Source organism: Mauremys reevesii, linkage group 2 (assembly GCF_016161935.1).
Source record: "Mauremys reevesii isolate NIE-2019 linkage group 2, ASM1616193v1, whole genome shotgun sequence".
Lineage (NCBI taxonomy): Eukaryota > Metazoa > Chordata > Testudines > Geoemydidae > Mauremys > Mauremys reevesii.
Genome location: NC_052624.1, coordinates 51880724 through 51897050, shown reverse-complemented (window position 1 = coordinate 51897050; position 16327 = coordinate 51880724). Strand labels below are relative to the sequence as shown.

General features: G+C 39.3%; 1 protein-coding gene across 16 annotated transcripts in view; it reads left to right on the top strand.

Annotated features, from left to right (window-relative positions):
• THSD7A (thrombospondin type 1 domain containing 7A) overlaps positions 1 to 14921 on the top strand; it is a 556843-nt gene extending 541922 nt beyond the window's left edge. For all 16 annotated transcript variants that reach the window (XM_039524530.1, XM_039524529.1, XM_039524540.1 and 13 more), the window contains 5 exons: positions 1456 to 1551; positions 5463 to 5545; positions 5953 to 6163; positions 9537 to 9624; positions 11356 to 14921. In XM_039524530.1, coding sequence (XP_039380464.1) covers positions 1456 to 1551; positions 5463 to 5545; positions 5953 to 6163; positions 9537 to 9624; positions 11356 to 11440 — 563 coding nt within the window. In that variant the 3' untranslated portion in view covers positions 11441 to 14921. The remainder of the gene's footprint in view (positions 1 to 1455; positions 1552 to 5462; positions 5546 to 5952; positions 6164 to 9536; positions 9625 to 11355) is intronic.
• The last annotated feature ends 1406 nt before the right edge of the window (positions 14922 to 16327 follow it).

Below are 16327 nucleotides of genomic sequence, written 5' to 3'. Positions count from 1 at the left end.
TAGCAGATCTTAAGGTGGCCATCCTGCAGCAAAAAAAACTTCAGGACCAGACTTCGAAGAGAAACTGCTGAGCTTCAGTTCATCTGCAAATTTGACACCATCAGTTCAGGACTAAACAAAGACTGTGAATGGCTTGCCAACTACAGAACCAGTTTCTCCTCCCTTGGTTTTCACACCTCAACTGCTAGAACAGGCCTCATCCTCCCTGATTGAACTAACCTCGTTATCTCTAGCTTGCTTCTTGCTTGCATATATATATATATATATACTTGCCCCTGGAAATTTCCACTACATGCATCCGACGAAGTGGGTATTCACCCACGAAAGCTCATGCTCCAAAACGTCTGTTAGTCTATAAGGTGCCACAGGATTCTTTGCTGCTTTTACAGATCCAGACTAACACGGCTACCCCTCTGATACTCTACTACAATAGTCCCTAAAGGCCGCACTGAAGATGGGACCCCATTGTCTAAGCACTGTACACACACATTGTAAGAGACAATCCCTGTGTCAAAGAGCTCACAGCCTAAATAGGCAAAGGGTGAGAAAGGAAACAGAGAGGCACCGAGAGTTGAAGTAACTTTTGGCCAAGCTCACCCATGAGGTCTCCTGACTTCCAGTCCAGTGATCTCTCCTTTAAACAAAGGTTAGGGCTCAGCAGTCCTTAGAGTCATTTCCTCATTTCTCACAAGTGCTTTATTTCAGTTAATCATCATAGATATTTTCAAATGTAAGGAGTGTCAGGTCTATAGGTTAAAAAGAGTCAATCTCTTTGCACAATATTTATAGTAAATGTGTATGGAGTGTTTAAAAACACTAAGGGCATGGCTACACTAGAGCTGGAAGGTGTACATGTCCGCTCCAGGAGACATCCCTGCACCAGCTCTGTCCGAGCTAGAAATGTACACCTGAAATTTACACCTTCTAGCTCTAAGGTAGACATATCCTAAGTGCCATTTACTGCCCTTGAGCCATGTGCAGCACTTGCTGGGGGCAGTGAACAGTAGTTGTGTGCACCCAGTTCAAGGACAATACCGGGGCCCTAAGTAATCAGGACACAGTCATACATTTGTAATCCATTTCTGCTTTGCACTCATGTAACTCCCATTAGCATTAATGACAATGACCCAAGAATAGAACCAATACAGTTTTATAATGCTAGATACTTCTTCTATAGATAGAATTATTGCAGTAGAGATAGCTATTCGAAAACAGAGAAAAAGGAGAACAAAGTTACAATAGTTTCAGAAGCATATTTGATGTATTGTTTTATTTGAACTGTCTCCAACACTGCATAAAAATAAGATCTGCATATAACAAAACAGTTTTTTCCCCCCCTGGATTGTAGTTTTATTTACATATCTGATCTGCTGGTATGTCTGTCAGCACTAAGTAACATTGCATTTTCCTGGGGCTTTGTACAGTATTTCTGTTAGTGTCATGTTTTACATTCAGATGGTCAGTGTCACGAATACAAGTGGATGGCTAGCCCATGGAAGGGATCTTCTCGGACAGTATGGTGCCAAAGATCAGATGGATTAAATGTTACAGGTAACTATTATTTTTATTTTTCTTACACAAAACTCAATCAGACCATGAAAGAACAAAAAGGAGTGGAGACATTGCTGCTCTTGTAAAAGGATTTGCAAATAATTATCAGATATTATATTTTCCAATAACAATAAAGAATAACTAAAAAATCAGTATTATTACTATTTTATGATTTTATTTGGCATAGTTTTATTTCAAGTCATCATATTATTCCATGACTGGAAGTACTTGAAAGACCTTTTTCCAAAACTCGACTGATGACACTATGCAAAATCTACTGCTAGAGGGTAACTATAAAATAATGTCTTCCTCATTGCAGACTGACTATTTTACATTCTACTTGTCTGAAATGTTTATCCTCCACCAGCTTTAGGATTTCAAATCTCAATGGTTTCCATATTACACAAAGATCTTTTAATACAAATATGTATAGCATGTATGCATGCAATATATATGTGTGTGTTTAATATATATATATATGCATGCATGCACAGAGGGAGAAAGACAGATTCATGGTCTATAAGATGTTAAAATAATAAGAATCTGACATAAGGCCCTTGAGTTAAATTAATGAGTTTAATTCATTCTTTTGCACCAAGGTGCTAAAGTAGTGTGAGAAACATTACTGTGTGTATTTTGCTATTTATGGTGTAATAGCCAGGTACAAAAGGGTAAATTAAGGAACGTTCTGAGGTCTCTGACTTGAAGAAAAATGTAGTCTGGTTTCTTTATGTGGGTACATCAGATTCAGAGCTTTACTTAGTCTTAATTTTTTTAACTATTTATATCATTTCATAAGCACATGATCAGTGTCAATCAACTGAATGCATACAAATGGAACTTTGATCCATGGATCATTGACATGACAGATCTGAATGATTCTGAAGTAACTGTTACTGTCTGTCATGTCATTGGAACACTAATCCGTGTATTGTCACCACAAGATGCTTAATAATCTTTTGGAGTCATCAAGTCTCTTGTGTAAGTGTCAATTTGCATTTGTAAAAAGGTTAAAATGCATCCTCTTCACACTGGGTATTGCAGGTCCAGTTGGTATGCATATTACAAATCCATACAAAATTGTGTTAGCAGCTACTAGGGTCAAGCAATTTTTAATCTCGGTTATTTGGTCATGTACATTTTTCCTTAATTTATGCCATGCACTAATATCCTTGGATACTTATAAAGTGCTTTGTAAAACTGAATCCATTTTGGAGCAGTAAGGTTGTAAACAAAGTCTTTGGGGGGCACATCTTATTATTTTGATTTGGTTTATTCTGGTGCTAATGATGATTATCTGCCTGGTTTCCTGTCAGCTGACCTGCTTAGCTCCCAGGCTTGTGGGTCAAAAGCTGTGGGTAGTCTGCGTGCTAGCCTGCCTTGGAGTCAGGAGCCCCGGGGCTTCCAAAGTTCATGGCTCCAGGGCGGACTGCCCCAGGGCCAGGGCTGTGTTCCCTTTCACAGAAACTTTCTAAACGCTTTGGGTTTTAGCATAGAAACATAGGGCTGGAAGGGACCTTGAGAGGTCATTTAGGCCATCCCCCTGCGTTGAGGCAGGACCTAGACCATCCCTGACAGCTGTTTGTCTAACCGGTTCTTAAGAACCTCCATTGCCAGGGATTTCGTAACCTCTCTTACTAACCAAGTCCTGTACTTAATTATCCTTATAGTTAGAAAGCTTTGTTCCAAATTTGGAAATACAGAAGTCCTCCAAAACTGGGTCACTTTTCTCCACCCAGCTCTAACTAAAATCTTATATGGGCTTCTGGCCCTGATGGAGCAAAGCACTTGTCTGGTTGACCAATGGTACTTCAGGAATGCTTAAGTACTTTCCCCAGAGGGCCTCTTATGCATTGAACACAGAAGACTAAGGATCAGTTAGGGAACTTTTAGGTCCACCAAATATATGTTCAGAGTGTTGGGTATGCTTTGCAGTACCATCCATAGATCTCATTAAGAGATCAAATCTGCCCTCAGATACAGACATTGCTCTCGGCCTTGATTTCAGTAGGATTGCATATGTTCTTGTAAGGACAGAATGTGGCTCGCAGGGGCGGCTCTGCTACCACCAGCGGGCGCCGCCCGCAGGGCGCGGCCCTGGGGGGGGCGGCATTTGGTGGGGCTCGCCCGGCCGCCCGCATGCCTGCGGAACAGGGCCGAGGCCGCCCGCATCGACATGACTGCGTCGGGTCCAGCGACTCGGGTTGGGCTCGGCTGCGCGCGCGGCGCGCGCAGGTCCGCTCCGCCGTCGCGGGCTCCGTGACGCGCATGCAGCCCGGGCATGGGCCGAGAGCCCCAGAGCCCCGGCGCCCGGGCGGAGACCCGGGCGAGGAAGAGGAAGCCCGCTTGGAGGGACTGGGAACGGGCGGCGCAGCGCTCTGCGCTGCTTGCCAGGTGGCTCGGTGTCAACCTGTTCTTGGGTACTGTATTTCTTTGCAGCTGCCATATTGCTTGGTTGGTTCTGAAATAGTTTATTTTTATTCATGTATATTCAAATGTTGCATGGTAAATTATATTTCCATTTGTATTTATTTACTCAGATTTTATTTAGTTTGTCACAATATAGTTCTGATTAGTTGTTTGGTTTTTATTCATTTAGGATGGTGTTTTCACAGATTCATTAACTCAAATTGAAATGGGTGATGAGGCAGCTCTTTTCTTCTGCAGCTCTCAGGATGAATGATTCTTTGTTACATGGGTGCTTGCAGACATGTGCCTGGTACACACACCAGAGTGTAAAATTTTATTCCTTATGGGTGGGCAACATTTCTCATGGCAGGGTTTCCTTTATTCATCATCAGCCCTCCTGTTAACACCTGGCTTTATATAACTGCATCTAACTGCATCTTCTGTGGAGTGGCCATAGTCACTTATCAGGATTTCATCATGATTTCACACCAATAGAAGGGTGTCTTTACTTTGGGAGATTTGGGACATAGTGCAGGCAGGTTGCAATGGGTGGCCTCTAAATGTAAAAATTTTAAACTGCTTGGTACGCCGCCCTCTTTTCCAGGGCAGAAGGAAGCTGTCTAATAGCCATTTATTCTGAATAAAGTCAAAGGGTTGTGGCTGAAATGATACTGAAAGCCTGATCGTGTGTATTGGTCCATAACAATAACTCTGCACTATACATATAAGCCTGTAGCAATAAGAGTGAAGACTTCCATTAAGAGCAAAGGATTGGAAAAACTGAGCTCTTGATGTCAAAGGCTCAGTATTTATGTTGCTCTCAGTCCTTGCTCCTTTAGGACATTTTCCCCCTCAGGAAACCTGTCCCATAACAGCTGCTTTATAACGAGCAAGGGAGCACCAAATACATAGTGACTCTGTGTTCCTTCCCCCCCCCCCAGTGTTCAGAAAATTAGAGAGTGGTGGAAACCAAATAGCCAATGACAAATTGGGAGATCAGTTTGACCTTTTAAATAAATGAATGGAGAAAGACAAAATATGCAGAGGAAAAAAAAGAGCTTTAATGTTTCCCCATATAAAGCACCCTGTACAAAAATTACATAATGTTTCTCATGGCTGTCATGTAAGTACTAATTAGAGCCATGAATACAAGAATATGATTATCCCCTGAAAAACAAAATGGCCCCCTCCCAAACACACACACAAGTATTAACTGTGGCATGAGCAATCCATAAAAGTACATAAAAGTATTTGGCATGTCAAGCACCTTCTTCTAAAGTGCAGATCAATACAAATAAATCTGCCTACAAGAAAGACATCCTCCTCCTGCTTTGGTACAGTAGTATCATCCTAAATTCACACAAGCAAGAAAGTTCCTTGTGATTTAAAATAAAAAGGGTCACTTGTGACATGCTGCATCAAGTACCATTTCATGGCTGAAGCCAGTAATTTCATTGGGGGTGAGGTGCTATTGTGTCAAAATCTGATTTTGTGTCCTACAGGGGGCTGTTTAGTGATGCGCCAACCAGATGCTGACAGGTCATGTAACCCGCCGTGCAGTCAACCCCATTCTTACTGTAGCGAGGTACGTGTCACTGCATTGGAACGGCGTTATTTCAGTACTCTTACTGTACACTACAACACAAAAACAGTGAAGGCTAAAAGCCTTTATATATGAAAAATAGTACATAGCAGCTCATTAGTTTTCAAAATATTTTGCACAATAGAATCATGATTACTGAAGCATTTTAAGAGCTCTCAATAGTGTTTAATTTTTTAATCAACCTCAAATCATTAACCCTTCCCATTAAATATGTAAACTGCACTGCTTTGATTCAATAAGAGAGGCCATACAAATACATCCAGAGGTGCCCTCCAGGCTAGTGCTCATCAAAACAATCTTCTCTTCCAGTCATCAATGTTGTCGTGATTTATAGCACTCGGAGAGCTGTGTTTTTCTGCTACACAGTGTAAAACGCTTGTTCCCCACAGACTAGAACGTGTGGTTGTGAAGAAGGGTACACTGAAGTAATGTCCTCTGATGGCACACTCGAGGAGTGCACACTCATCCCTGTGCTAGTGATCCCCACTATGGAGGACAAAAAAGGAGATGTGAAAACCAGTCGAGCTGTGAACCCCACCCAGCCATCCAGTAACCAGTCAGGACGAGGAAGGACCTGGTTTCTGCAGCCTTTCGGGCCAGGTGAAGTCATTACCTGAGCAGTTAATGATGCTAAGTACTACCACAGCATTTGGCATTTAAGCTGCTCTGATGCCAAAAGTCATTAAACGTTTATTTAAGGAGGCAGTCATCTGCAAGGATTGAACAAAAAGGAAGAGACATGAGTAACTCCACCCTTCGCTGCTGCTGCATCAGTATATTTAATTAAACTGTATATTACAGAAGGGATAGAATTTTCTTCCCTTATATTTCTTGTTTGAAATTTTCCAGTGAGAAGAACTGGAAATACTGTAGAAGGAAAATACTGTGAAAGGCCTGGGAAATAGTCACAGTTTGCAGCACTTACTGAATATCAGATTAGGCAGTTGGAGTCAAAAATATGACTGATAAAACTGTCAGGAGGCTGAAACATGCTCTAAAGACTACAAGGACCTGGATGCCTTTTTTCCCCACTGATACCACTGGTGTGGTTGTGGTTTGTAGAAGATGTAAACATTTTAGCAGGTCAGGTTTTCATCTGAAAGTTTTATTACACTTATTATGTTCTCAAACAACTCAGCTAGAAGTATCTGCATCACCACTTAAATGCTACAGTGATGAGAACTATAGAAACATGTTGGATGAACAAATTGTCTTGATCTGATGCAACTACGTTTCTAGCCTGATCTTTTTAGAGCTCCACAATAGTAGTTGTTTGTATTGTGGTAGTACCAAGTAACCCCAGTCAGGGACCAGGACCCCATTGTGCTAGGCACTGTACAACAGAAAAAAGATATAGTCCCTGCCCCAAAGAGTCGGTACTTTTAATTACTGCTCCACCATGAAAAGAACTTTAATCAAAACACCATGCTTCCCTAAACAAGTGCCTCATATTTCTTACATGCTATCTCATTCCCTGTAATTCTAAAGTTAAGTTTGATGAAATTCTTTGATGTGGCTACCCATTCCAACTGACCTGACCTAAAATCTCAACTAATAGCTAGTATTACCCCAAAGCGAGAGAGAATTCCATTCAAATAAACATCTAGACACTTGGATGTTTATCCCTACAAAATTTCCAGTACTTCCTGATTTCAACTAAAATGGAAATACCAGTTACTGCAAGTGTAACATGAATAGCACGGAAACAGTCTCTGTTGTTTCAGTAATTCCACTTTCGGTGAAAACCAGGAAGACGGGAGCAAAAGTAAAAAGCAAGCAAATGTTTTGAATTCTGAATAGGTTTACTTGATTCAGTTCCAATTGTGATTGAACATTTAGATCATTCTTATTTTATCTAAACCAATATTCCCATCTCTAAAAATTATTCTACCTAGTTCTGAAAGAATCATCGTAGACAGTTTTTTTGAAAATTTCCAGATAACATTATACAACTTGAACTTTGGCTTTAGCTGTAGATTAACAAAAAGAAATTGTAAATGATCCTTCCCCCCTCCCCGCTGCCTCCCACCCCCAAAAACCTCACCACCTTGCTGAATATAAGTAATCCTGTAAGGAAGACATTGAACACTTTAATCATAATGAAATCTGAATTGCTATCACTTCCAATATTGGATAAGTCAGGGCAAATCTACTGCCTCAGTCCATCTTTAATGGATCAGTTGTTTCATTGCTTCAGGTTATTAAGTTTTATTAGCTCCATTACATTAATTCAGCGAAAATGCTTTTCTGTTAATTAATCTAAATCAAGTAGTCTGCATGACTGCCATCCCTGGGTTGTTAGATAGTATAAAACCTGTGTACCTACCTATGCAGCAGCAGGGAAGGCTACTGGGAAGTTTAGGAAGCAAACTCAGTGTGACTACATTTATCATTATTAAGCTGTAAAAAGCTCCATTGTAACCTTCACTGAAATAGCTTTTTGGTTCTGTAAAGTTATCAAAGTATTATAAAGGGTTGGCTTGAAACTCACAATTTCACCAATACTTGCTTGGTATGATATTGAAAACAATGCCACATGAACAGAGAGTGGTTTGTTCTACCCTCCATGGGCATATTTTGCCCTAACACACATTACACCCTAGGCCATCCTATTGACAGTACTGGGGATGTATATGGTATAGTCAAGGCACAAATTGACCCCTTGTGTGTAAAATAATTCACACAAATGTGATTGGGACGTATCACATGTGCATTGACAAGAAAATTCATGTGGGTATATATGTTCTAGTCAGCCTACTGCATAAGAATTTGTTTTCAAATATTAGATTCGCTTTAGGGGCAGGTGGGACATATTTTTTCTGAGCTAGTGCAATGTCAAACCAGTTCAAACCTAAACCTATTTTTAAAAAGGACATGTGAATAAATACTTCCTTCTCTCTAACCTTTTCTGAAATCCATCTTGGGGCTCAGCAGGTCACAGAATCTTTGCTGGGTCAGCTTCCATCTTCACATTTCAGGAGTTGCAACGTTTCTCCAAAGTTAAATAGGGACAGTGCATTATGAACACTTTCAGTCTTGAGCAGGGAACCCCAGATTATGAAAGGTTTATTCCAAGCATTCAGCCAAAACCCACTAGAGAGTTAGAGCAGCTTTCTCCTCCTTTCTCCACAGAAGAGAGGGGTGTTCATTTGGGGCTGTTAGAGCCTGTTTGACGTCAGGGGAAATGAGGAAGATGTGATATGTCTTGTAATTATAGGCATGTAAAACCGAGCTGTGAAGATATAAGATCTTTGATAACAGCAGACTGTACTTCTGCTTTTCCTTAGACTAGAGGCCAACAATAAGTTTGGGGGATGGGGGGAGGAAGGAAGATGTTCCAACAATGCAATTAAAAAGGAAGGAATCAGAAGATCATTGTCTAGATGTGCAGCAAGGAAAACTGTTGTACTCAAGACAAAGTACAGACTATATCAGACACTAGATTGGTCACTAATGCTATCTGAAAAGAGAAAAATGAATGTGAAAATGAGAACATGTAGATTAGTTTGCCAAAATAAAAGTTGCACTTAAAGTGTTTCTCATTTCTCCTGAGTGAGGAGTACAACACTTAAAATTGCACTCACTCTGCAGGATTACCCCTTATGAACTAACACAGTTCACATCACCCAGTTTCTCCCGTGTCCACCTGCTCTGTCCTGATAAGCAGGCGGCCTATTGAAAAGTACAGCATGAGTGCACACTCAGTACAAGATGAAACAAGATTCTGGGCCTTTTGGGTGGTTGTCCTGCTCACGACTGGCAGTGCTCACTTGTAAATCAAACCAAAACTGCTCTAACATTCAGCCTTGTCATCTTGAGAGTGTTTTTAACCAAACCTGTAACCGAGTAATCTAATAACCCTTATACATATTATGCTTTAATGCTGCCTGTGCAGACAATTATTATTGCTATTCAAGCCTGCAATGCAACAAGACTAACCTGTAAACTAATGACTAACATTCATTCCTTTTAGATGGGAGGCTGAAGACCTGGGTTTATGGCGTAGCTGCTGGTGCATTTGTTTTACTCATCTTTATTGTTTCTATGATCTATCTAGCCTGGTGAGTTCTTTAATTATTCCTAAATGAACTAGTGTCACATGGACTGTGGATTGAGCATTTCACTGAATCTGATTCAGATATGGGAACTACATCGAGTATGCAGTCTTAGAGTTTGGTGTGCATATGCTTTTGCCCAAATTGAGGTTACTGGCAGTTGCTACTTATGTGTACTTTTTCAGTGGATTAACAACTTTCTTGAGGCCTGGAAAATACTGTTTTACAAATGAGCCACGTTAAAGATGTCTTTAGTAGTTGTGTGCACTTAAAGGCAGTTGCATTGAAGACATTGTTTGTCTCCATTAAGAATTACTGTATTAACACCCAGAATAATACCCCCGCAGCCGTGTTTTTGGAAGTGTAACAATCCTCCCCCCTCAAAAAAGTGGCCAGGTAAGGCCAATCTAATGTTTGTTCCGTAAGAATGGTACAAGAGGTATATCGAGGTGCCCAAATTTTGTGACCAAATGTTGACATAGCAACTTACCAGGAGCCTGAGGTATAATATGCCTGTACATATTATGCATACATGCTATGGGCCTCTGTGGTTGCTTTGTGCCAAGACTAGTGCAAAGCACCCACTGCAAAGCTTGTAGATCTAGCTGCCCGTGGATTCCTGTAGTATGGAGGAATCACTGGGTTTGGTTAGGACCAATATAGCAGCTTCTGTGTGATCCCACCGGTGGTGAAGGTGACATGGCTAGGGAAAAGAGTGTTTGGCTGGAACACAAACAATTCCTAACCACTGGAATGGCTCCTTTTGGGGACATAAGTAGATGAAGCAATTTTGCATAGCCCTCAAGCAACTCTAAATTGAACTTCAGAGCTGGGATGGGGTGGTATAAGAGTGGTTTAAATATATCTTCATGCCCTGCCACCAAATGAAGCTAACAATTAGGGCTTATGTATATTAATCTAAGATTACCAGTGCAGGAGAATCAAGTACGTTTTGTTTGTGCATTTTAGATATTTACATGTGTGTCGAGTGTATTTAAAACACTACTAAATTAAAATCTAAATTAAAGATAACTAGAGAATGGGTATCCATGCAGTATAGGCATTCCCTGTCTGATGACACCATTTAGAATTAATCTATTCACTGCTGCCAGTATATGTATTTTGGAGGATGTACCAAGATGCACTAGTCAAAAAGTTCGTGTTGGAGATAGTGTGTTACAGCAACAGGTATTTAACTCAATAATGTAAATGATTCATTTCAGGCACCATATTCAGATCAAGTTAATGATGAAAGAATACCACCAGTGATGGGCCAGAACCTCTAATCTGAACCCCTTAAAATTTCAGGGGAGGTTAAGATATTTAGGTTCCAGATCACATCTACAACTGGAAGGAGCCTGGTTGTGGTTTTGATGCAGCCAACATTTTGCACAGAAAGCAAAATACCATTCAAAATGTTGGGCATTTCTCACCATAGTGTGATCTTGCAAAATTTCCCACCACATTCATGGTTTTGGTATAGTCATATATCAGAACTAAAATCTAATCTAGATTCAAACATTCAGCCTCTCTCTGAGAATTTGGTATTTAAAGAGACCGGCTTTGGGATGTTTAAAGGGTTATTTCAGATGAAACTGAGGATTTATACACCTAGATTTTACCTACAATCCATCCAGTTTATAAATAATTACTATACCACATTAGCTTTTCATTTACAGAGAGAGATTGGTTTTTAAAGCTGAATTTATTTTCTAATAACTTTATTAATTGTTTCAGCAAAAAGCCAAAGAAACCCCAGAGAAGGCAGAACAATCGGCTGAAACCTTTAACACTGGCTTATGATGGAGATGCAGATATGTAAAATATAACTTTCCATTGCAACAACTGGATTCTACATTACTGTGTTGAAATCAGAGGGTGCCCAAAGGCACAGGGGCATGCTACAGAGTGGATTTTTAGGTGTTTTTGTTTGTTTGTTTAAGAACTGCACCATAAAGCAAAGAAGAATGGCTTTCACAATGCCCATGGATATTCAAGGCATTATTGCTTTTCTCTAAACCATGAGCACAGAGAGTTCTGGCAGATTGGAAACATTAATGTGGTTTTTTGAAACTGTCAAAACCACCTCAGTCTCCAAACCACTGTGGCTGACTTAGTATTCACAGTTGAGAGCCCTGATGCCAGACTTACTTTCACCATTAACCAAGTATAATCACTGAGCATGAAGAGTTTGTACCAAGCTGTCTATAACTCTTTATATTCAAGCATAACATATATACTCAGTTGATGCATATGTATTATTCTGTCAAATAATATATTTGTTAAAGAGCATTTTAGTGCTTAATAAGATGTTAACTGAAAAGATTGAACAAGTTCAGGATCTTGGCAATTGTGTAGCTTGTGTTAACCTGCATTTCAGAGGGCAAAAATTCTCTTGCAAGACTGTTCTATTATCACTCCAAAGTATCTAGGAAGGAAACATCCTCAGATTCAGTATTTTATAGTGGTTACTGTCTGGAAAAATGAATACCTGGTGTAAATGTTACAATATGTTTCTACTTTCTCTAACTCTCAAACTGTTGCCTGCATCTTTTTTGCTACATGTAAGGCAAATTTTTGCACTATATTAGTGCAGCATGATATGCACTTAACTAGTATTGCCATAGAAACTGCCTCTTTTTGAAAAGGATGATGATGCATCTTGTGCCAGGAGTGTCAAGTAGGCATTTAAGTTCTTGAATCCTGAAGAGAGTAGAGTTCAGCTTGGACTGTGACTGGATGGACTCAGCTAATACATGTACTGTATAGACTGTTTCTCATCACAGCAGCCATTTTGTAGTCTATATCATGGCAGTAATATAGGTGTCTAGTTTCTTGCCCCATCTACTTATAGAAATGTAGATTCTCCAGTTGGTTTCTAATTGTACTTTGAAGGCTGTTTATGACTAGATTTTTTATATTTATTAACTTTGTTAAAAAAAAAAGAAAAGAAAAGTGGTTGCCCTCTCATCTTGCGTGAAATATTCTGATTATTTGTTCAGCTAAAAAGAAAATGTGTTGCTTATTTTTCCTCTCACTAGCAAAATAATTGCCATTGTAGCTGTCAACGCAAAACTTTCCATTTAGTTAGGATAACTGGATGTAATCTTTACCTTTCATTATTCAGCTAAACTCTTAAAAGCACTGGTTAATGAAGGATATCAAAATATTTGCCTCACTAAACAGTCAGACAACTCTGGTAGTATAACAGTTCATTGCCACTCATTTCTTTACCCTAGTACATCCCTAGAGCTTTTCACTGTTATGCTTCCAAAATGAAGCATGTTGTACTACCATTGTAGCTGTCTACACCTGTCACATACAACACTCATGACCTGAGAGGGCTTACTCTACCAGAATGGCTTCTAGGTGTAGCCTAAAAGAAAAATATAAATGACTGTGCTATTACCAAGCAATATAATGTCAAGACTTTATCACGCAACCTTTCAAAAAAAATTGTTGTCTAAAGTTCAGTATTAGTTTCTCAGGTCTTTTAATAACCTCCACCATTCCTGTGCACCAGTTTTTGTACAGCCGGTAAAACTACACACTTTGCCAACTTTGGGCTGGCTCGCGTGTCCACCGAAATCAATAGACAGCATGAGTCCTTATTCCATGTCAAATTATCATTGAAATCAGTGCATTTTGTTCAAAAATCAAAAGTAGAATATGGTAATACCAGTGTTTTGATCACTATGATATTGATCATCTTCTCCTAATGCATAGGTAAGAAGAGAACAGATGAGTGTGTCAATTAGCAATAGGCATTTGTGCAGGTTCAATTTCACACCTTACACCCCAATCCTGCAACTTGTTGGTGGACTGCCAGACCTGCCCAACACTCCACAGAACTCAGTATGGCTCCTTGCTGCAGCAGTAGTTCACTTACATATACCAAGTTGCAAGATTGAGGCTTTAATCTTACATCATTTCATACAGACTTTAGGGCAATAAAAAAAATTATGTACAAAGTTAAGTTCTTTGAAGTGTTTGAGTGAGAAACAATAAAAAGTTAGTTCTTACTTTATCAGACAGACAAAAAATGGACAGTGGGAAAGTTATCAAATTGCAAATAAACTTTAAAAATATGATGATGAAACTTGGTCATGGATTAATTAATTACCTTTGGAAGCCCGTTTCTGGGTGTTGAATTGTTTCAGGCTAACATCTCTGTCAGTGAGGAGGGTTCTTTAAACAGGCAACAAGTTACAACTATTAATTACACTGGCTAGTCTTTTAGCAGGAGCACCACTGTAGTGCTCACCATGAAGCCTGTGTGACCTGAACACCCAAAATTTACCCATTAAAGGTTTGCTATCATCCATTGCTCCCATTACTATTGCTAAAACACAGACAAAGAATGGGTGTTTGGCTTTTACAATCCATACAAGTATTTTATGAGATAAGAAAATCAAGAGCTGGTACAGATCAGCAATTGTATTAAATTCTGTGTTTCATAAAACTGGAGCCAGACTAGCCTATTCTTTCTTTATGAAGAAAAGCATTATTTTAAAAAGATTTTTAGGCCATGAGGAGAGTTGTAAGTCTTTAAATCTAAAAGTTACAAAAGGAGGACAAGTCCTATAACTATGAAACAGTAAAATAAATAAAGCAAGTTTCGTATAGAATGAAGAGTGATTTGCTTTAAAAACCAGAGTGCTTCTACAAATCCAGTGCCTAAAGCAGCCACTACTGTAGTTTGTTAGTTTGTGAAAGTAATGTTTCCAGTGATCAAGTGTCTCTAAACCATTCAGAAAATAGCTGAGTAGATATTTTCTTGTTGGTGTGGTGGTTTGTAATTTCCTTTAAAATCTGTAGTTTCTAGATTACTGTGTCTGCTTTGAGTCCTGGAGCAGTTTCTTTTTAAGGCTTTGCTGATACTGCACAAGCTTCTGTATGTTTGCTACAATGCACCCATTTTAAAATTCCCTTTCTGCCACCAAAGTGTAATAAAGTCCATTTTCCAATGTAACAATCTGAAAAAACCCACTTAAATACTGTGTATAAATCACTGTAAAATATACCTTGGATGAAACTGAAATCTGTCTTTTACCTTTATGTAAATCGTGCTCACCCAAAGTTAAGAGTTTATTTTGCCTAATTTAATTTACTTGAATATTTATTTTGTAGAATAAGGAGGCAGCTGTCTGAGGAATGTTTACTTTTTTTTTGTTAATGTTAATTTGTAAATTGTGTAATGCATTTTTATTTTTTAAATTATGTATATTCTTTTTTAATGCACAAAATGTTTACGTACAACTACTGCAAATTTGTGTATATTGTCACTAAGCTTTATTCAGTTAATATAGATGGCATGTGAAAATGTAACAAGGCTTACATTTTCATATGAGTTATTTTTATGTAACTGATGTATTGCTGACAATAAATATAAACACAATCATTTTCACGTGTCTGTTTTTAAATGATTTTGGCTGTGGTGGAGGGAGATGCTAATAAAAGTCCATATCCCTAAAATATTGCCATCTTTGAAATAGTTTTTACTTGAAAGTAAACTGCAAAGCTATTCCTTTAAAAAAATAAAGAGGAAAGACCAGACATCTAGGCCCGTTCCTGAAGTCCTTACTTAGGCAAAACTGTGCAATGACTCAAGAAAGAACTGCAGTGCCAGGACCTCTCTGAGTATGAATAGATCATTTATATTATAATTTCAAAATCTGCTGCTCCTTTCCTGAACTCAAAACTTGGTTGTTAAAAAGAAATATCAATGGAAAAGTCATTTATAAAAATATTGGGACAGATCCAACTTCCACTAAAAGATTCCCATTGATGTCACTGGATCTGGCACTGTGTTGAGTAAAAGACCAAAAAAACAAAAACAAAACCCCACACTGTAATGGATCCCAGTCTTTTCTAAACCCTAGAAATCTGTAGTGGATTTGCTGGGAAGAAGAGACTCTGAAGTTTTCTGGAGATAGACTATATGTTCCCCAAAAAAGTTCAATTATTATTTTTTTTAATGATCATTTCTGAGGTATATTTTTATCCACTGGTTCAGTATATACCTGCCTCCAGCATTACAGGCCTACTTTTTAAAAAGTCCCCCCTCGTGCCTGTCTGCTTAGTTTCAGATTGCAGTGAAATAGTTTTGCAAAATCAATGACCATTTTTTAAAAATTCAGTCCTGTATGTGTTGCTAGCCGCACTACATACTCTATAAAATAAAAAAAGTGTACTTTTTTTATTTAAATAAAATTGCCATAATGTTGCACTGTGACTATTCCTCAGTGTGTATTCTGTTTATAGTAGAAAGAGCTGTGCTCCCATTTTCAGTGTTCTAACATGCCTCCACTTTAAACAACAACATTTACATGCAGTTTATTAGTCTGCACTAAAGGTGTGTAAATTCTAGTGTGCACTAACTGGCCTGTGTGCAGGGGCGACTCTAGACATTTCGCCGCCCCAAGCAGGGTGGCATGCCGCGGGGAGCACTCTGCCGGTCGCCGGGAGGTCCACCAGAGCCGCCCTCCCGGCGACCGGCAGAGCGCCCCCCTCGGCATGCTGCCCCAAGAGCCGCCCCTGCCTGTGTGGACCCTGCTGGTGCCCAGTAAGTTTCCTAGTGCACATGAATAATATCCTGTTTGAAACAAAAGGATATCAATATGCACTGGGGGACTTTTAGTGTGCAGCAGCAGGGTCCACACAGGCCAGTTAGAGTGCACTAGAATTTACATCCGTCTACTGCAGACTA